This window comes from Alosa sapidissima, chromosome 1, assembly GCF_018492685.1.
Source record: "Alosa sapidissima isolate fAloSap1 chromosome 1, fAloSap1.pri, whole genome shotgun sequence".
NCBI classification, from domain to species: Eukaryota; Metazoa; Chordata; class Actinopteri; order Clupeiformes; family Clupeidae; genus Alosa; species Alosa sapidissima.
This window is the reverse complement of record NC_055957.1, coordinates 21630144-21657579: the sequence shown is the minus strand read 5'-3', so window position 1 is coordinate 21657579 and position 27436 is coordinate 21630144. Positions and strand designations below refer to the sequence as shown.

At 44.7% G+C, this 27436-nt stretch overlaps 1 protein-coding gene across 1 annotated transcript; it reads left to right on the top strand.

Annotated features, from left to right (window-relative positions):
• The first annotated feature begins 1171 nt into the window (after nt 1–1171).
• On the top strand, nt 1172–24655 carry cdh6 (cadherin 6). Its single transcript, XM_042105884.1, has 12 exons — nt 1172–1281; nt 10501–10828; nt 13415–13709; nt 14025–14144; nt 14981–15154; nt 15630–15817; nt 16285–16532; nt 17499–17635; nt 18433–18554; nt 19961–20081; nt 20654–20905; nt 22583–24655. Exons 2-12 carry the CDS (start codon nt 10610–10612, stop codon nt 23116–23118), a joined length of 2412 nt encoding a protein of 803 aa, XP_041961818.1. The 5' UTR covers nt 1172–1281; nt 10501–10609; the 3' UTR covers nt 23119–24655.
• The last annotated feature ends 2781 nt before the right edge of the window (nt 24656–27436 follow it).

Sequence of the window (27436 nt, the reverse complement as noted above, 5' to 3'; positions counted from 1 at the left end):
GGTACGTTTGAGCTTTCCTGAATTTGCTCATGCTGAGCTGGGCAACAGTTTCTGCCTCATCAGCAGCTGAGCGGGATGTGCATCAGCCATGTCAGATACAGCATTTAGGGCACGTTCGACTTGAGCACAACACATCCACCGCGTGTGGCCAACTGTCATTCTGCCAGGCATATGCCAGTATATACAGTTTCCAAACACTATTACCAATATGTGACTCTAAAATGTTGAGCTTATTTTATTTAGTGCTATGCACTTAAATCACATGTGTTACATCACATAACTACCAAAGTCCTTGAAAGACCGCTGCTAAGACAGATTTCCCAGCTGTATATAGATTATTTTGACCGTGGATCTGATGTGGTCAGGCATGACCCACTGACTCAGGCCATCAAAACATTATTAGTTGCTGTTAGCGTTTGTCACTCACTATGGCACCCTTGTCACACATGACACATCAGTTAATCACAAGCTCGTTTAGGGCCCTATTAAGCTAAGCTTTTTAAATGGCTATCAACAGACTGGAATGTTAATTTGGCTGATGAAATTTGAGTTCAGGTCAGCAGGGGGAATCCTTTCTTCAGTCAAAGATTAACAAAGGTAAGGTGGGAGACTAACTGATGACTTTATACAAAATACGTCTGTAATGACCACAAGGTGAGTGAGACAACTAGACTGCAATGTGACCCCACCAACTGGAGCCAGAAGTCGACGACTACTGGTCATTTTTCTAATCTCCCATTCTAGTGAATGAGTTTTGTTTTCAAACTAGGCTAGCCTACCCTGAAAGTAATCTAAGTATAAAGACATATTTTGGAACACTATATAGCCTAACCACATAAGATAATTAAATTAAATGTGATATTTGATATTAATTAAATAATTAATTCTTGTCACTATTAAAAGAGTAAAGAATAGTTTGTATGACAAAATAACTGGTCATAATATCTTATGTGGCCTAGCCTACAGACTGAATAGTATTCAATACGCAATTCGCACATGATAGTCGGATGATAATAAGCATAATCAAATACGATAATGGCCTCCTACCTCTAAACCGACTATATCTCCGTAAATTCTGTTAATGACACCCTTCGATAACAGGGAGAGACGAATGACAGCCAATCAGAAGCACTATCCGTACGACTTCAGAAGCCTTCATTGAGGTGTGATGCCGTGGGAGGGGAGAGGGAGAAGACAGCCCGCGAGGATTCAGTGTTTGTGCGACATTCAACGGATACACATCCACGCTCGGACTTTCTGCCGCTATCCTTGATAACTGTGGTGAGTGCTCATTTGTTAACTTAAGGTGTAACATAACGTATAGTGTGCAGTGTTATTTCTTTAGCCTATTTTATTTTATGTTTTTGCTATTTTGCCACTCCGTCGCCATGGATTAGTGCTTTGATAATGTTGAAATGCTTTAACATGTTTCAATAATCGAATCAACACGAAAAAATAACGAAATATCATGACTTTTTGGATGGGAAATTATGAACAGGTAAGTTTTGTTTTAAGCTAATTTATGTTACAAGTTTGACCGAAGCCCGAAATGACTCTCCTTTTGTGATGTCCCTGACATATAGCTAGCTTGTCTAACTTTGGACTAGCCTGCATTGGTCTTGGCAAAAGAAAAATGAATTGTAGTTATAGGCTAGCCTTCACATTGTCACTTCGTCTTTTACAGAACAGCGCGCAGCTTATGTCCCCCTGGTTTGTTGCCATGCACAGCATGGTCGCGGATAGCACGTTTGCGTTTGACACTGCCGCCTCCCCAACTGCCTACCTGTCTAAGATATGCGAACGAACTGTTTTCTGGGAAGCATTAGTATAAAATCGTTATACGTGTCTGTTACTATGCAATTGTTTATTTCCTCTACAAGTAGTCCGCAGATAACAGAAATGATTTGGAGGCAGGTAACTTTTGGCTACAATTAACTATTTAACTTGCGCTCCACTTTTGATCGTCGGAAAAGGCTACCCTTCAAAAACACTGTGAAAAGTAAGGCGAGTATTTAGCGTAGGCTACGTATAACAATTGAAGGCATATCATTGTTTCTTCATGGTTCGTTAATTAGTGGAAACAAAGCTGCATGCAGTCTGGGTTAGACTGTTGCTTTGGACACGTTTGTAGCCTAGTTATGAACGATACAGAGCTCTCCATTTCTCATAAGTGTCCTTTCTACATATACCCTTCTGTATGGGGTCCACGTTAGGCCAGAGTGGGTGAAAAGAACGCTGTGTAGGCTAACGAACTTGTGCGGTAATTAGGTCAATTTTCTCTCTATGTAGCCTACTCTTAAGAAACAATGGTAGCCTATCTCCAATGGTATGTTTGCAGACGAGACAGTGAGGGAGAGAGATTACTGTGATAACTGGATGGATGTAGGGCCTAGGCCTAATAATATATTGCGCTGGTTTGATGCTGGTGTATTTACTGCCGTTTAACGTGGACTATTAGTAGATTTTCAAGTAGGATACTGATCTGTGGTAAAGTTAATCCTGCCCAAGATTATCTAAAGTAAGTACTATATATCAAATTACATTTTCATGCAGAGCATATGAGCATGATTCAGACTGATTGAGAAAAATGGGACACAAATTAATAGCAATTATTCTGGAGTGATTTCAGCCATTACAGTTTTATGAAATGAATCATATTCAGTTTAATGTTTAGAAATACAGATTCACCCGTTGATGGATGAAATGCGCTCAGCTAAACATATCAGGAATTTTAATGGCGAGCATTTGAGTTAAGATTTATTCAGCAACCAGAAGAAGGTCAGACAAATGTGACCTCTACTACTTAATTACAATGACCCTCAACTCCCTAGGTCAATCCAGTGTGTAACCTCTGACATGGGTCTCAACTCTAGTGGCGTTTGACTTCTGTTCTCATGAAGAGATATAGCATATTTCACATTTCTAGCCATTTACAAGAAAGTTTCCAGTGTCTGCTAACTCTGTGTATTCTAATCCATTTGTGGAACAAGAATCAAATAGCCTCTATGTGTGGTCTAGATGTTTTTGTAACTTGTGTTCAGTGACTTGTAAGTGCTGTCCTTAGTTTAGTTATAATTGGAGCCTACAGTAGAGACAGTAAAGATAGAATACATGACTGACCCAGCACTAGCCCTAGCCCTTCTTATACGTCACACTCTTTCCTTTCTGCAGCATATTGTCAACATGCTACACATGTAAAGTGAACGAGACCCCCTGCAGCAGGTGTTGATTTCCTGTTAAATAATTCAATAAACAGATAAATGGGATGTTTACTACACCTAGTAACACAGAGGAGGTCTGACATATGATTTGTCTCGTTTACCATAAGAGAAGTAATCAAGCGGTAAAATATGATGAAACGAGAGTCCAGTTAGTCTTTATATATATATATCCATAGTGCATTCATCATCTTAATTGTCTTTTGAGTTGCCCAGCTCCCATAGTCCTTCACTTGTACAGTATGTGGGCACAGTGAGGTGATGAAGTAGACTTCAGCAGTGAAATTGGAGTACTCTTTCTCAGCCTCATCAATAGTCTTGAGAGATGATTTAAATGAGCCCTGTGTAACTCTTATGCATTTTTGCGGTTTCTGTGTCAGTATCTGGCTGGAAGGTCACAGGACCACAGATATTGTTACCCAATGATTCAAGCTTTCTGCATGGCGTATGGGCAAGCAGGTCACAGCCATGCTTAAGGGTGCACAAATGTGTGTTTCAGAAGGTGGATTGCTAAGGAACAATGGTTTACGTTGAAGACTGGCTAGATCAGCCTCCAGGTGGGGGTAGTCCTGCTGGGCGCTGGTCACTTGCGTGGGAGGGATAAGAACCAAAGAAAAGCAGTTGCTCTCATGAAAGCATCTCTGCTGTGGCCTTGCTGACTCCCTGACACTAAAATGCTCCCTGAAAGTTTTTCAGTTTCTCTTTGAATTAATTTAGCCTTAGGTTTGGGTAATTTCCATATTTTTCTAGCCTTTTGTCAATGTCAGTGAATGTCAAGATCAGCCATTTCCTCCTCTTTGCACATTGTGGAGATTAAATCACAGGGCCATTTAACAAAAGGAAATCCAATATCACATTGGGTTATATGATTGCTATTAAGATGGTTTAGTTGGACCTTTCAGAGTAAAAGCATTGTTATCATTATGTAGCAATCCTGCGATACTAGTGCTTTGAGAATGCACGGTAAGAGGCATAGAATAAGATGAGTTCTGACACATTGAGGGTGTTTTAGCTTAAGTAGAAACATTCAAATGCTGACCAGGACTCATAGGGCTTAAATAGTGAGGGGCCTGTCGGTCCATTACTTGTCAAGATTAATGAAGTAAGAACCCCGAAACACGCAAGTGGCAATAAATCTGGAGACAAGTTAATGGTACTGTCAAGCCGTCTGGTTGTGCTAGACATGTAAAAATAAACTATTAACAGCAATACGGTCAGTTCGGCTCTGGCAGATTCTACAGCTCTATTTAGCTTCTAAATCTGTGTGATTTGTGTGTTTGCTCATTGTATGGAAGAACAACAACAACAGAAACACACACACACATACACACACACACACACAGTAACTCCGAGCCAGACACACAAGAATTTGCATTGCAATAGATGACTGCATTCCAAGAGTGTATTACAATGTGGAGGGGAAGGCAGCGACCTGTAGGCTCCTGCTGTGGTCTTTGCTCAGCGGCCGTAAAGCTACAGTTCTCACGGCTTCTCCACCCTCATCTCCACCTCCTCCTACCTCTTCACAGGAGGAAGGCACAAACAAACACCTCGTGAACGCAGACCTGGGGTTAAAGAGGATGCAGTCTAAACCTCATTCCCTCGCAGACACACACACACACACACACACTTAGTAGTCATCAGTCCGCATCTTAGGCACTGAAGCTAGCTAACCCATATAGATAGATTTGATTCTACTTGGTTGGTTCTTGAATAAATGTCTGTTTCAGCATTGATATTAGAAGACATTTGACACTGAGTAGTGATTTGTTTCATCCATTACATTGTCAGATTGGAAGTTGCTAAAACACAATTGTACAACATTGTATCCAGATCACTCACTGGCCATCTCCCTTACATAATTAAGACACCCCATCTGGTGTACGCAGCCCTCTCTGACAATAGCTGTGTGGCACAATACCCAGTCTAGCCCAGCAGTCAGGGAAGACGTGAGTGTGGGTGACATGAGAGAAAGACAGATAGAGAGAGGAAAGAAGAAGAAGAAGAAGAAGAAGCAGCAATGGAAAAAGCAGAACCCATATCCTCTGGAGCCATTATCTCTCCCTGTTCAGATTAGGGCACACATGTTGCTGAGGAGATTACAGTTGTGCCAGTGATGGTGGTGGTGTGTGTGGTGTGGTGTGTGTGTGTTCTCGCGTGGCCAGCCTGGGATTATAGTGTGTCTCATATGGTGTGACTGTCTTCTGCAGACACCATTATGCTGACACGCTGAGAAGACCACTGTTTGCTTCAATGATTGTAAAGACCATGGGCAGCATGGCATTGTGATGCACTCACACTCACTAACATTTGTCAGCCATATTGGCCAGATTGGACCCACAGTTTGCACAGTGAGTGCTTTTTGGAGCTAGAGTAAGAGTGGTAAACAAAAAAATTGTCTGCCAACTTTAACCACATTTGGATTAATCTCCAAATGTAATTCTATATTTCCTTTATTTATTTAATTTTGTTACAGGCATTGGTAGGCTTAAGGTGCCATTTACACATCATAACTTAAGTGAGACAAGGCAGGACAATCATTAAAAAAAAAAAAAAACGCCTTTTCTAGGCACCCATGATCTTAGGTGACAGCTCAGATGTTCCTGAAAGGCATATTGAGTGTGTGCAACAACAATTAGCACAAAACACAGAATGTCTATCTAGAATTAGGCTCATAAATCAATTTAGGCTAAGAGTAAGCCAAGCCAAAGAAGGTTCCAAGAAAGTGATGCCAGAACACCCTTTCAAAAAATTCGCTGTCTAGACAGCCACTTCTCTCCACCTCACCCCACCCCACCTCCACAGATAGATCAATGTCTATTGATCAACCCACTAACCCCAAAGGGACGACATTGAGTAGGCTGATTGGCTCAAGCTCTCAGTAGAAGCAATAGGATCACAGCTCTCCCTTGGACTTTGCCACCTAAATGTGATTTGTGCTCATCTAATCATCCAACCCTGTACCCAAGCCTCCACTGGCCAGCCTGGTCGGGGGGCCTGTCAGCGAATTGAAATGCTATCTGCTCACAGGGGCTTGCGTCCACTGAGTGCTAGTTGGCATAAGGAGGTATTTCCAAATACTGACCCATACTTGTGTATTAAATGCATGCAGACCAAATTTGAAATACATGCAGTATGCGATAAAAGGAATGCAATGTTACATATTTTGACACTGTTCTTCTCCACCAAATGAAGTTGTCCTTGATCCGACTGGGATGGGTGTGTGTGTGGGGGCGGGGGTAATTGCGCCTATGTCAGAGTGCATTTGGTCCAGTCATTTTCAGTTAATGGAGGGTTTTCTGACCACCTTCTTCATTAAGTGCCCGAGGGTGATGCATGTCTGTGACACCAGCTCATATTAGCGTACCTGCTCGTCTGTGCTTTTCCAGCGGCACTACTCGTTACCTGTCGCGCCCCCTCTCTCCCTCTCTCTCTCTCTCCCCCTCTCCCTTCCTCTCTCTCTCTCTCTCTCTGCCGCCTGTGGCTGACATTCTCCTTCTCTCACTCCTAATTGCTCCCTTGGGATTCATAAGGACTACCATGGCTGTCTCTGGCGTGTCGTGGGGGCATTCAGCAGGACCCATGCTGAGCACACACACACACACACACACACACACACACACACACACACACACACACACACACACACACACACACATCACACACACACACACACACACACACACATACATCACACACACATACATCTCACACACACACACACACACACACACACACACACACACACACACACACACACACACACACATCACACACACACACACACACACACACACACACACACATACATCACACACACATACATCTCACACACACACACACAAACACACACACACACACACACACACACACACACACACGCCCTCCTGCCCTCACTACCCAGCCAGCACACTCCCCATGTCTTCCACAGGTGTCTCCGCTCCACGTCCTCCTCTCGCCTGTCAGCTCGCTTCACCGCCCCCCCCCCCCCCCCCTCCCGCGCTCCCCTTATCCCCACAGTCTCCAGTCCCTCCAAGCCGGAAAGGGGACTGTGTCTTTGAGGCGGAAAAAAACAAGGCATTAAAAAGAGAACAAGTGTAGTTTCAAGGACAAGACAAGATGTTAGGCTGGCTCATCTGAAAATAACAGTGTTTCAGTGTGAGATGAAGAAAATAGGCCGCTCTCGTTAATTTGTCAGTCGGAGTGTTGTGCGGGAGCTGCGACAGAACATGGAGCTTTTCATGAGAAGGCTCAAAGCTTCTGTCGTCTATGCTTCTTCCTCCACCTTCACGAGTCGACCACATCCTCTCCAGGGCCCAAAACAAACACTTTAAGGTCAGATAAACAAACATTGCCCCTGTCAAATATCCTGAGGATTCTGAGATGAAAGGTGGTTGTGCTATCATACAGCGCTCCCCCACAGTAAAATCAAAGCATTTTTACTTGGGATGACATTTCGTTGTGGAATGATTTTGTGGAATTATTCAGACATCAGAGACACATCGTAGCATGAAATCCCTGTGTCACACTGAAGGCTTTTTTGCGTTTATCACTATGCGTATGGGCAGCGGGGGATCGCACAGCCCTCCCCTGGCTTCTCTCTCACAGCGGGACAGACTCATAAATGAACTAGCAGACATGTTGTGGCCCAAACTCCACTAATCCCTGCTGACTCCCCGTGTGCCAGAGCGACTTCATTTTCAGTCAACTTCCCCTCCGCACAACTCCACTGTTCTACCAGGTCAACGTGCTGCTGTGGGGGGGGGGGTGTCTTAGGAATCGAGGGGCTGTATGCTGTTGATGAATAAGGCACTGACCTCCAGAAAGCTGTAAAGAACACTTAAGACGATTAGACATATGCTTCCATGCACTCTTTGAACATACTTGTACATCCACATTGTGCAGTCAGCCTCATTGATGTGACAGCAAATCAATACACCCCACGTCCATTGTTATCATATGCAATTAAGGGCATTTCATAAGGCTCGACCTAATGGAAGTGAATGGGTGGCAAACACCATGCAGCGGTATTTTTGGCAGTTTTGTGATCTTGTGTGGCTGTGTGAAATAAATAGATGTATTTGAGTCAGATGGCCGATGTTGGCCGCACTGCAGTGGCTTTAAAGGCGGTGAATCTCCCTCATGTCACCCTCTGCTGCCATCACGCAGGCAAATTTGACCTATGGCATTTTTACACTGATGAAGGAATACATGCAAATGTCACCAGCCACACTGTTAATCATGAAAACCGCAGGCACTCCAATGAGATGCAAGACGTAGGGGGAGAAAAGGGAAGAAAAACTAAAAAACACATAGGCGTGCCCTTGCCCCCCCCCCCCCACACACACACACACACACACACACACCCCACCCCACACCCCCCTCTTGCCTCACCATTATCAGCAATCACATTTGCAATTTTGCACTTGGGGAAGAGGCAAGGGGAGCAAGGCCAGGCTGCTGCTGGAGGACACGCATAGACACAGACGCGGTGTGGGAATAGGGAGCGGCTACACGGCTGATGCCTGATTATCCAGGGTTAGGGGAACGCCGTGTGTTTTCTTTTTGATGCAGGAAGAAAATAGCATTAGTGAATAACAAGTGAAAATCAAGGCAGCCTTACTTCAGTGATAATGTCATACATGTAAATATGCACATAATTATAATAATGATGAACTATGAATTAAGGGAACTACACATACACACACACACACACACACACACACACACAATCACTCACCTCCCACCCCACCCCCTATATGTTTTAACAGAACACCAGAGGTTGTGAATGTGTATTGATGTTCTAGTATTGTGCATCAGCAAACAGTTATTGTGTGCACATCCCACCTTCTGGCAGGTGCAGGACAAAAGAAAACTATACTAAAACTAAAATTTTGCCTGAAGAAGACCCACCAGTGTCGAAACGTTGCCTGCTGTGCATTAAATAATTGGGAGTCAAAAGCAGTGTTGCGGACATTATATTTGTTCAATCTAGTATTGTGCATCCCCATCCTGTACTAAAGAGCATTTGTTCTTTTGCTGTTCTAAACATTTTTGCCTTGTGTTGACTCTCACTCCCTATGGCATTACTTAGACTGCTGCTGGTTACAGGCTGTGGGTGTGGATGTGTTCATAAACACATTCTCTAGAAGTTCATTATCAAGTTTTTTTCTCATTTTTATTTTATTTTTTATTTTCAAGAATATTCTGGCTTTTATTAAGTCAAGTCACACACACTTTTCCTTGTAGGAGATAGGAATGCAGTTGTCGCTTGGAGTTATGAATTTATATAAGTTATTAAGCATGAATATGCTTCGGAACTGTGCATGTTCCATCAACTAGATATCAATCTTTAATTTTATTTTATTTCATTCAGTATGTCTCCTGCCTTTCTACCTTCACTAAAGTCAGCACAAATTCTGTGGTGTGGGTGAATGTAAACACAGTGTGTGTTCCAATCTTGTATTTGTCTCCATGTTAATTTCCAACCCTCTTAAATAGGTCACAAGGTACCCCACTTTCCCACAGTCTGCAAATCTTGTGTGTGTGTGTGTGTGTAGGAATGAAATACTGCCTCATTTTCATAAATTCTTTCAAATGCAGCAGCCCTTTGTACTGCATCTCCATCCAGGTCCTCTGAGAGGGAAATGGGGACAATTGCAACGATACATATTATAGCCTCATTACGCATAACATGGCACTTATCCAGAGGGGTTGGTTGATTTGGAAACCTCTGCGAAAATAAAACAAATAAAATTCTAGGACTCAATGAATGTATTCCGTTGGTAAATCCTACAACTCCATGCAAATATACAGCGCTCATATGTAACACACCCACAGTGGAGTAAAGCACAGAATGTGTAACAGTATACAGTATAGTAAACATTTCCAAATTAGAATAGGCAGAATTTCTGAAAATTTACTTATTTAAAGTGCTGAAGGCATTTTGTGTTAATTTATGGCATACATGATTAAGGGGTATTGAGAGGTGCTGAATTCATTTTCTGTATGCCAAGCTTAAGAACTGTTCCATTATGCCTCAAAATGGAAAAATCCAATATGGCCGCCACCACCAGGTTGAAATCTATTTAAGCACTTATCTTTTTTACTAAACAAGATAGAAACATGAATGTGCCATGAAATATGAATAAACTGAAAATAAAATTATATAAATTATTGGAAAAAAATCATTTCAGATGATTTCAATCAGAAATATGCTTTGTGTTTAACCCCCCCCCCCCCCCCCAACTCTCAATGTAATGTTTGTGTCCTGTTCCCACAGGTACGCCCTATCTCACAACTCATCCAGCGAACTATGAGCCTGCCAAAGTTCTACGGCCTCAACAGATAGGATCCCCGGGCTGCTCAGCAATAACTCCACGGAACACAACATGAGGACTTACCTTGCGCTCTTGCTGTGGGCCGCCGCGACCCTTGGTGTGGACGGCATGGTCTTTTTTCAGGGCTCTGAGGGGGTAGTGGGGAAGGAAATGGACCGACACAAATCAAAACATGGAGCGCCTCTCAGGCGAGCGAAGCGAGGCTGGATGTGGAATCAGTTCTTCCTGCAGGAGGAGTATACTGGATCAGACAATCTCTACATAGGCAAGGTATGGTGAATTGGACCTGAACTTGCTCTGATCATCTTCAGTGGGCTTGGGGCCTGTCCACACGGAGACGCTTTTCAGGTTAAACGCAGAGGTTTTGCTTCGTCTTGGCCGAGCGTCCAAACGAATCCTGTAAACGCAATGCCCGAAAACCGCACTTTTTTGAAACCGGCTCCCAGAGTGGAAAAATCTGAAACCGTAGCCCGTTTGAATTCGTTTAGACAGCAAAACCGCACATTCTGCTCGCGTATCGATGATGTCATCGCCACACCTCAGCTGCCCTGGACTTGCACTTATAGTATTGCCTAACAATACTAGTTTTCATACATGACATTACCTACGATTACACTCCGTAAGATAAATATCACAACTGGTGCTGCGCAGCGCCGATAGCTTATGACTTGGTGGACTGAACACTGTTTTTCCCAGTGTTTTTTTTATTAGCTACTGTCAGTGACGCGAGAGAACTTAAGTTATTAGGAAAGTGCGGTGTAAGTTTAGGCTACATTAATTTGTCCGTAGTGCCAGTGTCATACATTTATCTTACAACATACATGCATTCACAGTCGAGTGAAATCAGATATAAGCATACAAAGACGCTTAGAACTCACGTTAAGCCGATGGTAGCACACTAAATGCGAATGCGCGATTTGATGCAGGCAAAAGTATTGACTGTTACTAACGAAGGTTTTATAGCAATATTATAAATGTGGCGACAGAATAGCCTAGAACTTGGGTAAGCCTTGCGTTTAGTAGCCTAATTGCGGTAATAGCCAAAAGTAATGTGAATCACGGACTATCCTACAACCAAAGAAAGTAAAGGTGATTAGTAGGCCTACCTGCATTAGCCAAATAAAGGACGGGACTGCACCCTTCACAGACCGTAAAATAAAGTTTATTAGTTTTACAGTTGACTACAGTTGACAGTTCACCATCAGTCCACACAAACAATTCTGGTTTCCTTGCACTAGCCATTTCGTCGTAGCCCATTCTGTCTGTTTGTAAAGCGCAAGTTTTGGTCAATTTCTGTAAAGAAACAGTGCCACCTATAGGCCAGGGGTATGAAGTAACGTGTTGAGTCGTGTTGAAATGGATCCGTTTGGATGCAAATATTCTTGATACGGTTCCAGGGAAGACGGAGGAAAAAAAGATCGGTTTGGTACGTGTGGACTAGGCCTCAATCTATAAATAGGCAGTTGTGTGAGGTGTGATTTCAGTGTGATTCAGCTGAAGTGTGAGGGTATGAACGGCAGTGTAGAGATTAATTAACTTGATCATTGTTTAGGGAAACTGCCTATCAGAACAATTAATAGGTGTAATCCGTGGTGGGGGTATAGTCAAGTTTTGAAAGCTGAAAAAGTGAATCTTTTGGCAGTGAATATATTTTACTGTGCTGTAGGTGAAATGCCCCTTTCTCCCACTCAAAAGACTTTACAAGTAGACTGCAATTTACTAGTCACCTCAGTAAATGTAATGAAATAAATGTAGCATTTTACGTCTGACCTCCAAATGAACAGCCAAATGTTTGGTTCCAGATGAATTGTACTAAATGTTCTCTTTCTGCAGAGACTCCGAAATATCTGGTGTATCTGCATGATGCCTGACAACTGTGCATGAATGTTCTCTTTAAATCTTTATGACTGAAAAGAGTTGAAGGTTGAATAATAATCATCAGTACAGGACTATGGATGTGTAGTTCACCCTAGAAGAGAGAGGAATGAGAGAGTAGTCAGCACAAGAGGGAATTCAGAAAAAAGGGAAGTGAGCGAGATGAAAAATTCCAGGTTTCACAGTCACCTTCAGTTCAAATTAGCATCAAAAACAAATGAAAGAGAAATTCCTATTCAGGACACAGCGATGTGGCTTGGCCCGTGATCACAGCTGTCTATCTTCAGAGTGTTCATTTATTTATATAAAAAAGCTTTTGAGTTTGACTTTTGCTGTAACACTGACAGATGGTTATTGAGGTTTTTCAATGAAATGTGTTTAAAACACACTGCCATTGTTTTTGTATCTGAAAAGTAACTCAAAAGTCATTCACTTTAATACTGATGTGAGTTATAGTGAGTTATTTACTTTTAGGAAACCTACTGTATGTGCACATATTTGAGCTATAACATCCTCAGAGTTTTTTTATTTTTTATCTTGTGATCTTTTGACTGCAAGTTAATTAGAAATGCAAATTACCGGTATTTGATTCTTCATTTTCAGGTGTCAATGTGGTGAGGAAGTTCATTAACCCTTATTTTCTGGAAACAGGATGCCATTTTCAGAATGCAATGTTAGGGGTAGAAAGCCATTTTGTGTGTACATTTTGCATGTTCGTTTGATTCTCACAAGCAATCAAAAGCAGTTGCCTTGAACATCCTGCCTTTTGTTGTAGCGCAAAATGCAATCAAGCTGACATTACTTTAATGGGAAATTACTTTTTTATCACCTTCTTCTTATTTAGCACCTGTGAGTGAATGGCATTGAGCTGAATTGACTTCTGCTAAGTGCGACTTGAGAGCTTCAGGACCACAGGAGCTCGTTCCATTTTCCCTGCCGAATTTCGTCCATGTGAACACCACCTTCTCTTTCCGTTAACAGCTGCACTCCGATATGGATAAGGAGGATGAGACCGTGAGGTACGTGCTCAACGGGGAAGGAGCGGGCACCATCTTCATTATCAACGAGCAAACAGGGGACCTGCACGTCACACGGAGTCTGGACCGCGAGTCCAAGGCCAGCTACATCCTGAGGGCCCAGGCCGTCAACAGGAAAACGGGCTACCCACTGGAGCCAGAGACGGAATTCATCGTGAAGGTCCACGACATCAACGACAACGAGCCAAAGTTCCCTCAGGAGGTCTACTACGCCACCGTCCCAGAGAGGTCGAATGCAGGTAAACACTACTGAACGCTGACTGTCATATGTGAGATGAGAGCTTAGTGACCTCTCTGACCTCTAGCTGATGGAGACAAAACATATGTAGACGTCAACACCCTGGTGTCTGTAAATTATCTTTAAATATTTTAGTACAAGTAATATCTACTCAAAAACCTAAGATGGGTGTAAGGCAAACACTTCAAGGTCAAATATGGTTCATGTTATTGGTGTTGACCCTAAAGATGGAGTTTTAAGCCACACTACAAGATTGGGAAGCCATAAAACACGATCTCCCCTTTTTTTGATGGAGTTTTTGTTTGGCCTCTCACAGGCACATCCGTGACCCAGGTAATAGCCGAGGACGCAGACGACTCGATGTTCGGCATGGCGGCCAGGCTGGCCTACAGCATCAGCCAGGGTCATCCTTACTTCTCAGTGGAGCCAGCCACAGGTCAGTACCCTTTTCATTTCCTTTAGCCAACTGGGAGAGTAAACAGGGCCAGTCAGGCTGAAGCTGGTATTATTGTCCAGGCTCACAGTGTTTTTTGCCCTAGTAGAAAAAAATGGAGTGATAATAATAATAACAGCCAGCGAATTTAATCATTTCTAATGTACAATCTGGAACATCTCCCATTGAGGTCTATGTTTAAACAAGAGAGAAATGGAAACACAAAAGCCCCCCCCCCTTATGCAGCTTACCAGGCAGCTTACCACTGATATGGTTTATCCCAGATGCACCCCGGGTGATGATGTGTGTATCACACCAGAGGACATGACATTCTAAGAGCTCTAGACTGCAAAAAGCTGCGTGTTTATCAGCCAGGACGGGTAATCTGGAAACATGTACGCCATTCAAAAAAAAGCTCCAGGGTTCATCTGTGTATGGACAGTAGGGTTAAATTGACCACCTCCTTGTATTGTTAAAAGACCTTCATATATTGATGATTTAACACAGCAGACATTGAACATCCACTGGTTTTGGTCAAGTCACGTCATCAAAGACACAGCTGTACAAGCGGTCGTCTCACCTTGCAGCACAATAGCCGCTGTCTGTGTTTACTTGTGCGGACAGCTATCTGTCAATCAGCCACTGATTTCCATCAGACGCAAGGTGACTGTGTACCTATGTAATGTCCTGGAGAAATCAATACAAATCTGTCTCTCACATGCAATCCGGTCAGTCTTCTCCTACTAGAGCCCTTATCTCTCCTGATGTGGTTAGATATGTGCAGTGTAAAATGTGCTTGCCAGACAGTATGCAGGTTGAAGTTTTTTTTTTTCCTTCAGGCATCATCAGGACAGCCCTGGGGCCCTCTGACATGGACAGGGAACAGCGGGAGCACTACCAGGTGGTGATTGAGGCCAAGGACATGGGCGGATCCAGGGGAGGCCTCACAGGAAGTACCATCGTCAACATAACGCTCACTGACGTCAACGACAACCCTCCCCGATTCCTCACAAGTAAGAATCCCCATAGTTATGTGCGGTGATGATAACGTGTGCAGAAATTGTGGGGGATATGTATCTGAGCCAGCACTGCTGAAAGGCAGAGCAGAGGTGCTGGCGGGAATGAAATGAAGTGAAATGGTTTCCCAAATAAAAATGGCACAATGAGCTTCGCAAAGTGCACGAGGTCGGTGTGATAATCCTGATTCAGACGGAGGAAAGGGACTCAGCGCACTTAATTCCCTCCATTTCGACAGCTCCCGCTCTCCGGAGCTCCAGCAACAAAATAAAGCCCAACAGGCAGTTCAGTCCCCTGGATGCAGGCATTAGGGGCTTGATGCCTTTAAGCCCTTTCTCTAATATTACAGCTGGCGCATCTGTGTGAAGTTATGGAAACTAGCGGAGCGTCCTTTATTATCAGCTGTCCCCCTGGTTCCTGGCCCGCTTGCCGGAAGAGCTCATGTGTCTGTGTGCTGTTCCCCGACTGTAGGTGATTTTTCGTTCAGTACCCCGGAGACCACAGAGATGGGCACTCCCATTGGGAGGGTGAAGGCTTTTGACAGGGACATTGGCGTCAACGCCGAGATGGACTTCAGCATCATCGGTGGAGATGGACAGGACATGTTTGATATTACCACTGACAGGATCACACAGGAAGGGGTGCTCAGTGTTAAAAAGGTGAAAGTTCCTTGGAGTCTTTAAGCTTTTGTTATTGGCTGCATCAATACCATGTCAGATCTTTTTATTTCTATTAGATCATGGTGCATCATCACCCAACACACTTACCATTGATTTCCTTTTTTCTTCTTCCTTCTACCTCCTTCTACTACTATCTCATTTGATTACATACTATCTCATTTGATTACATTGTGCCTGGTACTTAAACTTCTGCACTATCATCCTCTTCTAGTCTCATGGAGTTTGTAAAATAGAATTTAATGTTACCCTATGGTCTCCTCTGCAATGAATGTTAAGCCTCATTTGTAAATTGCTTTAGATAAACTAATATGTAGATGTAACATGTCCAATGTTCTAATAAGGTTCAGCAGAGGCCATGTCTCCTTAAATCCTTGGCTGAGCAGGGTTATTGCGTGGGAAGGCAAGCTTACTCATTGTTGTGTTTGTTTCTTAACCTTTGCTTCCAGCCCCTGGATTTTGAGAGGAAGAAGTCTTATGACCTTAAGATCCAGGTGCAGAACCCGCGTCCTCTGGTGGACCTGCAGATGCAGGCAGTCAGCAAAGCCACCGTGCGCATCAGCGTGGAGGACGTGGACGAGCCGCCGGTGTTCGAGCGCTTCACCTACATCATGGAGATGAAGGAGAACACCGCCGCCGGCTCCACCGTGGGCTCCGTCAGTGCCATGGACCCCGACATCCGGCACGACCCTGTCAGGTGGGGCTCTCTTCTTATGTGCCCTACATGCATACATACATACCGGTACATACATACATACATACATACATACATATAACATACATATACAGTATAAACCTACATACATAGACATGCATACATACATACACAGACAATACAAACCTACATATAAACATATGCATACATACATACATACATGCATACTCACATATACACACACATATAGAGACATTCATTCTCGAGACATAGAAACACTGCAATTAAAATAATGAACCAGACATGCCTGCTAATCTTTATGAACCTCATTCAGAGCATCCTCACTGAGCCTGTTTACGAATACAAATGAAAAACGCTTGACTTTCTCTCTCGCTTAATACACGCATCCTCCACTCCCCCCCCCCCCCCCCCTCCAGACAGCTCTCGTGCAGGTAATTGTAATAGATAGCCATTATTAAAGCAAATTAGCATATTATCAGAGTGCTGTTCCCACTGAAGATCAAGCTGATTTACGTGGCTCTCCATCTCGTCCCACGGCAGCCTGTTCCCCAGGAGTGGCAGAGCAAATAGGGGACGAGCGGAGGAGTGCAATTATAGGTCCCTCTTCTGACTGGGAACGGGACCTTGGGGCATGTAATTATCGGAGTCATCAGAGGCAGAACAACTAACACCACTGCTCCAAACACCAGGAGGCCAATTAGGAAATTGAACAATCCCTGTGAATGATTGCATGTGTCTAAAAGAGAGAGAGAGAGAGGGGTGGGGTGGGGAGAAAATGAGAGAGAGAGAATTGACAGCCAGCGGCAAAGGACAGAGATTTTCAGTAGTCTGTAGTCACCTTTGTCTTTTGCCAAAGCGTTATCTTTGTAGCCGCCACTTTGTGAGACTTATTATTGTGTGCATGAGTCCAACAGGCAGTGCTCTCTGTGTGGTCTGTAAATGGCCAATTAGCAGTCAGGGGTAACTTTTCTCTTCCATTCTTTCAAGGTATTCCATTGATCGACACACGGATCCAGATCGTGTTTTTAATGTTCACGGAGGAAACGGCTCCATCTACCTGCTCAAGTCCCTGGACCGGGAGAAGGCAGCCTGGCATAACATCTCTGTTGTTGCCACTGAGTTCAGTGAGTGTCTTTCTTACGTTAAGCAAACCTACCCAGGGTAGCTAAGGGTCCAGGTCAGAGTGGAGGATTCATTCCCAAGATAAAAGTTCACAATTGTTGTATAGCACTAAGGGCCTAATGCCAATGTTGGGCAAAGAGCAGTCACTCAGTGAGCAAGTATCTCAGGCATGAACTAAAGTTATATTGTGGTGTGTGAAGCTGACCCACCTGTATTTCTGTCCAGGATGCTGCTCATGGTAATAAATTGGCATATGGATTTTGCATAGCTATTAAATAGACTTTGAACTTTGCCCACCATTTCAATTAGAGCCATAAATGTGCTGCATTTTTTAATTGATGATTAAAGCCAGTCAGTGATGTTGTTTGAAATCCCTTCCTTTAGTTTTCCCCTCAAGTCTCTCCCCTGTTGGTCACACAGTCAGTTGGCACTGGCTTGTCGTAGGTAAATGAATAACAAGCCCATCATGGCTTGATTGCCCTGGTGTTGCACTGAGGTATTGGTCTCATCTCCCCCTATTGTTCTCTATTACGGAGTCTGAGGTAATCAATTGAGACTGACGTTTCTTCTGAGCCGTTACTCTATTGACATTCAGCTAATTGTGTGGATAGCTTTGTCAGATATCACAAGAGGAATTTAATTAAGCTTGGCTGGGAATATGAGAAATCTACTTCTGCTTTTTGAGTGGGCATCAGTTGTCAGTGTTCCACAATTGCAGTAATACAAAGCATGGCAATTATAGATAATGCACACACACAAAGGCATATTTTATCTAACAGCACTGCTTGTCTTTCACCAGACAATCGGGAGCAGAAGAGTAGTGTTCCAGTGTTTATCCGTGTCTTGGACGTCAACGACAACGCACCCACCCTCGCATCCTTCTACGAGACGTTTGTCTGTGAAAATGCAAAGTCTGGCCAGGTACACTTCTACTCAATCTCATCACAGTGTCAGTCTATGGGGGAAATGAACCTGTAGTCTCATCACAGTGTCAGTCTATGGGGAAAATGAACCTGTAGTCTCATCACAGTGTCAGTCTATGGGGAAAATGAACCTGTATCAGGACGGGTCAGGAGGGGCTAGACACGTCCATTAAAAATCCACTAATGCACTCCCCATCAGGTTTCACAGCCCAGCACTGGCTGCTAAAGTACCCACGCAGAGATGTGCAGGTAGATAGGCAGCGGTGGTGATGATCACCCCCCTACACACACACACTCCAATCCCCCCACCCCACCCCACCCGCCTCCACGAATTGGCCTTGCGGACCTTCTTTTGTGATGACTGTTACATCTGTCAGCCTTCCAGAGCCACTCTCTGATAACGTTCCAGCCGCCTCGGTCTTCATCCCGACCTATTGTCCATCTCTGCACATCTCACCCCATCCAGTCCTCCCACTTGCACTTTCCACAGCCTGCGCCTTTTGTCATGCAATGGCACACAGCTCGCAGCACCACAGCCCTATGCTCGCCACAGTTAAACACCAAGAACTAGTCTCAGCCTTTCTGTAAATTGAAATGCATGTCAAAGGCACTGGCATGCGTGTGTGTGTGGTGTTGGTGGTGGTGGTGGGGGGGGGTAGACACAGTTTAGAATGTTGAGTTTCCGGACAGACTGCTTTTCCATTTCAGTCATGAGCCAGTGTGCGCTTGCTTTTGTTGTTGTCATCCAAGCCCCTTTCTCCGGCATTGTTTACTACATGCAGCAACCAAAAAGGAAGTAATTAATAAGCTAATTATGTTTTCCCTAATGAGCAGTCCAACATGTTGACGAGAGGTTGAGCAAGTCATTCATTACATAGCCTGCCTCAGTGTTTGTTTTGCTCCTCGTTTGACACAAATAAATCGGCTTTGGGCTGAATAGTCTTTATTTCACTTTTGAGGTGTTAAATGGAAAGGTGGATTTTTTCCGTCACACACTAGAAGAAGCTTTTTTCTCGCTAATTGTCTTTCCTCTCTTATTGCTCCCATGGATGGAAATAGTCATTTTTGAGGGAACTCATTCTCTACTGTTAACTACTCATTTGGGGTAAAGGTTAAGGCTATTAAGCAGCTTTAATAAGTGCCGCATATCAGGACAGGAAAGAATTGGTCATGTGTGAAATGCGTGTGAATTGTGGCACTTTCAAATTCAAGTGCCATTTTAAATTACTTTTTTTTCGCTACCAGAGAAATGGATTTTTACTTAGTCCTGGCTATCATTTGTCATTTCGTTGTCCTTCTCCACTATCATTCAAAGACACATAAAGTGTACTGGGTTCTGCATGTGTTTCCCAGGTTGTGAGTTCAGCTGAAGGAATTCATTGTCCTGTGGCTTCTCTCTTGCAGAAAATTCAGACCATCACAGCAGTGGATGAAGACGATCCTGCCGGTGGCCATCGCTTCTTCTTCAAGCTGGCCCCGGAGAGTTTAGAGTTTAGACCCAATTTCACTCTGAAAGACAACCAAGGTAAATCCCTTCCTGAGCCTATCACCCCAGTAAGCCCTGCAATCTCTGCATAGGCCACAGCTCACAGGCTAGACATGGACATGTCTGCAATGCCATTGCTGTCACTGTAGGGAATGTATTGTAGTTAGGTTTATGTTTGTGGTTCTCAACAGACACTTTTGTCCAAAGTGACTTTGATACATCAATACACATTACATGACCATTAAAATGAACAATGTAAAGTCACAAAAAGCCTAAATAAAAATATAAATATCAGTAAAATAATGCAACAGGATAACACTAACAATCGACATACAAACCACAGCTCTTTTGTTGTGCTGTTAAGACATTTCAAACCCAAACCCAAATGCCCTTAAATGCCCTTGTTTACTGAGAGCAGCATGTTTCGGAAACTTGTGGAGAGCAGAGCTAATTAAAGAAGAGTTTTGCACCACATTGTTTTGCTCTTGTTAGCCTTACTTAATGAGCACCCACTTCAAAACTCCACCATTAAACACGTTTGATTGCAGATCATTCAAGCAAACACATAGAAGATCTGTCTCAAATGTCTCTTCACCCCCTGCCTTTTTCAGATAGCACGGCATCAATTTTCACCCGCCGCACTGGCTATCGCCGGCTACAGCAGAGCTCTTTCCATCTCGCCGTGGTCATCTCCGACGGCGACTACCCCATGCAGAGCAGCACCAGCACGCTCACGGTGCGGGTGTGCACGTGCGACCGCGACGGCAACATGGAGATGTGCAACGCGGAGGCCCAGTCCGGAGTGGCCGGCCTCAGCACTGGCGCCCTGGTAGCCATCCTGCTGTGTGTCATCATCCTGCTCCGTAAGTGCAGCCAGATTTAAGGCCAGCCCTGCCTTCGCCTCGTCCACCTCCTCCATCTCCTCCTCCTCCTCCTCCACCTCCTCTCCCTCCACCTCCTCCTCCTCGTCCAGCTCCTCCTCCCCCACCTCTTCCTCCCCCACACACACACCACTGCTTGTTTCCCCCTGTGGCCACCACTCTCGTCCATCTGCCTGGCCCACTCTGCCAGGGATAGGCCGCAGCAGGCTAAAGGGAAAGGCCACTGCAGCTTCTGTTTACCTGTATCCATTTCATCAAGCACCTGCTTTAGTGAAAACACTCCTGGAGCCAGTACATTCATGCAGTTCACTGGCTTTCCACTAAAAGTTATCTTCTCCATCCTTTTGAGGACTTCTGGTGCTCCAGCTGGGTCTGGGAACATGCCAGGGTTCTTGGCAGGGCTCAATCCGAGGGGTGGGATAAATGGTTGTCTTTCAAATTCCCTCTCGCAATAGGATAGCGCTACAACCCATGAGTCCCATGCGTTTTCCCACCAGCGGAGCTAGTTGGTAGATCAAACTTTTGTCATAGCCGGTCGGCAAAACTCTGAATACATCTTTATTTTTTATTTTTTAAGTCTTTAAGAATCTCGGCCGAAGCCGATTCGAAAGACTGCTGTTCACCAGCAGTAGCCAGCTTCTTTGTTTTCAAGTAGCAGGGAATTCACACGGAACTATCGCAACTCTGTCATCATTATGTTAAGCCCGCCTACCGGTTCTATTCACAATGTGATTGGCCTGACCGAGGTTTGTTTTTTCCAGCTCGCAAGCCAACGGAGAGTTGCTAGACGACCCTGGCTGCAAATTACATTTGCTGCCGCTAAGGTGCGTCTAGATTTCTAGGCTAGCAATCTACCTGCGTTTACAGATAGCTGATGACACATTCCATGAAAAGGTCTAAGGTTGCTCCCTAGACCCAATGGTTTGAGTAATGAATATTTAACGGTGAGAGAAAGGTATGAGTCATTACACTGAAGAATAATGTAATTAGTACGGCGTATTATTGGTCCCATATCAGGCCTGGACCACTGAAGTTAATGCGCGTGTTCGCCCTGTGCTAATGCATGTGTTCCTGGAGGTAATTGATGTGAAACGAGCGCAAGGGCCCTTTCTCCTGCTGGAGGAGAGGCCAGTGGAGGGAGCCGGGCAGTCAGGCAGCCGAGTGCAAGGGTGTCGTTAGAGCACTGTGGCTCTGGGCACACGTGTGAAGCGCTGCGCTGCGGGGGGTGGGTGGGGGGGCTGCTGCACGCATGGCGGGAGCAGCAGAAGCACATCAGGATCAAACGCAGCCTGCCCTGCCTGAGACACAGGGATCGCTTTCATTCGCCACATTCATTTCATTTCGTTTCATTCTCTTTCCCTTGTTCTTGTGCCAATCTATCTGCTGATGAGAATGCGTGGGCTACCTGTGCTGCAGATAGCTCTGGATGAAATTGTTTCCCAAATGAGTCAGTGTATATGGATAATAATCTGTCTATCTATGAATCTGCCTGTTTGTCTGTCTGTCTGCCTACCTACCTGTCCTCCAACATTCTCTCTCTCTCTCTCTCTCTCTCTCTCTCTCTCTCTCTCTCTCTCCTGTCTCCATGTTGACTGCCTCCCCTCGGCTGTGACCTGCTCTCTAATATCTGCCTATTCTGTGTCCTGTTCTGTCCTCCAGTGATTGTGGTGCTCTTCGCTGCGCTGAAGAGGCAGAAGAAGAAGGAGCCCCTGATCATCTCCAAGGAGGACGTGCGGGACAACGTGGTCAGCTACAACGACGAGGGCGGCGGAGAGGAGGACACGCAGGCCTTCGACATCGGCGCCCTGCGCCACCCCGAGACCATGGAGGAGGCCGCCAAACAGCGACGGGACATCATGCCCTCCGAGACGCTCTTTGCGCCTCCGCCGCTGCTGAGGCGGAGCGTGGCAGCACCGGGCGGCATGCCCCCATCGCGGGACAACGCCGACGTGCGGGACTTCATCAACCAGCGGGTGCTTGAGAATGACCTGAACCCCACGGCGCCTCCGTACGACTCGCTAGCCACCTACGCCTACGAGGGCAACGGCTCAGTGGCCGAGTCGCTCAGCTCGCTGGGCTCGGCGTCCACGGAGGATCCTGGGGAGCAAGACTACAACTACCTCAGCGAGTGGGGACCGCGCTTCCGCAAGCTCGCCGACATGTACGGGGGCGAGGACAGCGACAGGGACTCCTGAGAATCCCAAAAACGGAGCGTTCGCTGAGAAAAGACGGAAAAAACAATCTGAAGAAAACTAAGAAAAACAGAATCCGTTTCTGTTAAGGAAAGTGGAATATGCAGCCCGAGTTTTTTTTCTTTAAAACAAAAGTGCCCTTGACTCTTTTTTGTAACTGATGCCGCAAAATCTCTCCGCCAATCTCTCTCTCTCTATCCCTCACTCTCTCTCTCCCTCACTCTCTCTCTCTCCCTCTCTCTCTCTCTTTCTGTGGCATCAAGCAGTTTGTTTGTTATTTTTGTGCCAGGCAGACACTGAAGAGGAAGTGGGCTTCCCTTATGAAGGGAATCAAAGGATTGTAAAAGCATTCTGGTGCTTCTCACTTTATTGTGCCATCTCTGTGGCACTGCAGGCACTGCATGTGTTGTGAAGGACACTGCCCAGTGATAAAGGCTGAGGCCATCTCAATAATCAGTAATCAGTAATCAAGTCCTTCTTCAGTGACTTAAGTACAGTGTCCATTTCCTTCTCGAAAAACCAAAATATTGGAGAATGTCTAACTGGTTACAGATTTCTTCTGCTGTCATAGACATGGATATTACAGGCGAGTACACAGTCTCCTCTCTTCTGTGGAGAGTGTTTCATCCTTAATGAGGAAGTGCTACATCAGCATTATTTCCTCCTTTGGAGTGGAGACATGAGGACCACATTATACTCAGTGAATGTTTCTCAACTTCGATGACGTACACTCTTTTGTGACTGTGCAGTGTTCACAAAATGTCGAGCCAGAACTTTAACACCCAATGATGTGTATATGTTTTGATTTTCTGTGTACTGCCATTTGAGGAACTTGGTTTTTTGTTTTGTTTTTTGTTTTCTGTGAATAAAGATGGGGATCTTATGTGTGCTAAATGTATTTGTTTATTTCAGTTAACCTCCACTCAGCACTCTGCACACTGCACAATGCACAGGTGATGATGACCTGTTAAAAATCAATTTGAGAGTTGAAGTCAAATGTCTGTTTTAGTAAACTTATCCACAATGTTATAGTCTAAATCCGTTGAAGGTGAATTTATGAACCCTCAGTGGTTTTATTTCTTTGTGCCACCAGGAGCTTAAACTTGAGATTGCATTTATCTGTGTTTTGTGAAACAACAAAAGACATTTGGTTCTGTTTTATGATGGCAGATGCCACCTGGCTACTGCTGGCTTTTTTTCGCCCAGAAAGGAGCCATGCTTTGAGATTCGTGTGCTTAAGCATTTTATGACACTGCAAGTGTAGACTTTGGGCTAAAGTCATGTTACAGTATTGGGAGTATGTGGTAGATCATGGTTGCTGTGTGGTTCAATGATCTAGTGCTTTGTTACAGTGACTTTGGGAACCTAGACAACTCTATGTACTAATTTGCTTTGTACCTTGTAAGATTTTGTACCAAATATTTATAAAGACATATGATTACTGTAATATCCTTTGATGTATTTTGGAGGTGTAAAACTTAAATGTGAGCAGTTTGCAGTTCATATGAGGATGTGTTGATTTTATGAAAATAAACAGTTTCTTTTCCATAAAAGCCAGACATTTTTTTTCACCTTAATGACTGTCACTGATTTGCAAAAGTTGCTTTCATGAGATGTATGTGCTGGCGCTCTACTGGTAATTGAGTGCATCTGGGATTCATACAGGCTGACAGAGAATCACTGTTAATTAGAGCAATCTATAACTTAGATCCCTGGGTTAACCACTGCATTTGGAGAGGGGGAGGGGAGGGGGAGAGGGGTGCTTTTAAAATGGATTGGGAATGTGTGGTTTCATAGCAGATAGGGACATTTTCAATAAAGACTGTGTCAACAGAGCCTCTGCTCAAAACCTGTAAGATGGCAACTGCCTTGTGCCATCTATGTCTCTGGCCCTGTGTGGACGCATCATTAGCTTGAGACATCAAGCAAACGTGGACCCGCCATGAACTACATCAAATGGAATGGCTAATAAACAGCCAGACACAGACACCCTTTTATATTACATTCAGTTTTATCTTCACTAAAAAAAAACACACACTAAGGTTTTATCCTGTTCATTGTAAATGCGGATGGTTTGTTTATCGCTGGGCTTCTTCATGACAGAGGTCACTATGGACCACAGCATATCGTCTTCCTGATTATTTGGTTTTGCTTGGTTTTGTTTTCCAAGGGGCAGAATCACGTGCCGCGTCTTGTGGGGGCTTGTGCCTGGTGGCCTGCTGGTCAGCCCTCAGAGAGAGCACGATGGCGCGGCCGCAGTTTCCTCACATCTGCAGGAGCCTGAAAGCCAATTCCCAAAGCAATGTCTGCCTCCATTAGCCTCGCGGTCCTCCCTGCTCCCCCCTTCCTCCGAGAGGGTGAATGTTTAATGGGGGCATCATGTGAGGATAAATGCTAAACACTGGTCCGCCCAGTCTCAGGTTCCCAGATGAGCGTGGTGCATGCATTAGCTCAGCCCAGGATCCTCCAGAGTGGCCCCTAACCTAGCGCAGCCGAATGCTACCTCTGCACTGCGCTGATGAATAATGGACACTCATATAGGATACTGTGCTGCATAGGCTAGTTAGCTATGAGTGTGCCAAATGCACTTTGTTAATTTATTTTTTCGGAATGTCCCTCATTAGAGAATATCCTGCGGTGTAAATTTGATGGATTGACTTAATTAATAAATCCCACACCTCTCTGCTTTGCAGAACCAGCGGAACTTTATTTATTTTTTCCAACTCTCAATTTTCCATGTCTTTGAGTTATAATGGGATGTTCAAACGGGTACGTATCCTCACTGTTATGATGTGAAGGAATTACAGCATCCAGACTTTGGGGATTTATGAAAAGCCAGTAACTTGTGAAGAATCATGGATGCCGAGTTTTAAAACTCTCCAAGGTCATCGGGAGAGGGAAGATAGAGGTGGTGCTCCATGCCAAATGGCAGTGGAGCCAACCGAAACGGTTCTGAATGAAACCATTTCATTCTTTACTAAATATAGAAAAACTGGCCTCTATTTTCTCTTGTATAACAGAATCTGAGTCACCCCTTGGCAGTCAGCCTCTCTCTCTGCCTGTGCACATTCAGTGATGGAAGTCTCTACATCTAGGAAACGCATGAGGAGAGCAGCTTGACATGGTTGAGCAGTCAGCCAGTGAAATAAAGAGGACACAGTGGAGTGTGTGCTGGAGAGAGGCTGGCTCCAGAGGTTTCTCTTGTGAAAGCATCGGACAAACTTCCTGCTGGATTTCTGCATGTCATACATGTGTGTGGGGGGAAGGGGGTGTAGATATGAGCTTCCATGTGTGTGTGTGTGTGTGTGTGTGTGTGTGTGTGTGTGTGCGTGTGCACATGTGTGTGTGTGTATATGCATAAGTAAGTGCCCTGTGCCCATGTCTGATATGCACAGCTCTATATCTGTGGGATAGCCTCCCCCAGGTGGGAATGTGAGGCTTCCTGGTTGCTCATTTGAACGCAGATGAGGTCCCCCCTCCCACTTCTCCTCTCTGAGGGCCTTGGCTCTTTGGTTCCACTACAGCCCCCACACTGGCACCCCTGGCCTCCGTACAAGCGCAAGTCTCTGATTTGGGGCTCATTCCATCACTGAACTGTTTTAGATCAAAAAGTATATTCTTATTTTTCCCCCCAGCCATACAATTTCAAAGCTTTTCCCAACTCAAATCTGAAGTGAAAACATCCTTCCTCGTCTCAACTTGGAAGACAGGCCCTCTCAAGTCATGGCATGAAAACTTAAAAAGGTTCAACCACCCTCAACAAATTTGTGTTACTGACAAACTGCCCCCATCAACCCATTTGGCATTTCTCTGTGTCTCTGTGCTGGATCCATTAGGACGAGAGGGTAAACCTGTAGTGGCAGGAAAAGGAGTGCTCTAAACAAAAACGTATTTCTGTGTTCTGTCTATCAGATGCAACTGTACATTTCCAAATGCATCAGCACTTAAAAGCTTTTTTTTTTCTTATGTAAGGTAGAGATGAGAGAGGAGGAGAGATCAGTGAGATATATCCAACAGTCTTAGCCTCAGTTTAACTTTTCTTTCTTTCTTTCTTTTTTCCCAGAGAATATGGAGAGAAATCACACTGGGTCTTATGCAGAAGACTCCTCTCTGGAGGGCGGCTGACTCCCCTCCTCCCGACCCACACCTCCTCCCAGGTACTCTGAGTTAAAAAGTCCTGTGGTGGTTTGCTCGGGGATCCCTAGTCACTCCAGCACTCTCTCATGGTTGCTGCACATATCTATAATTTAATGGACAGGACTGAAAAACAGACTGATAAGTCCAGATCACAGGCTACTTAAGAGAGACATGGAGGAGGAAA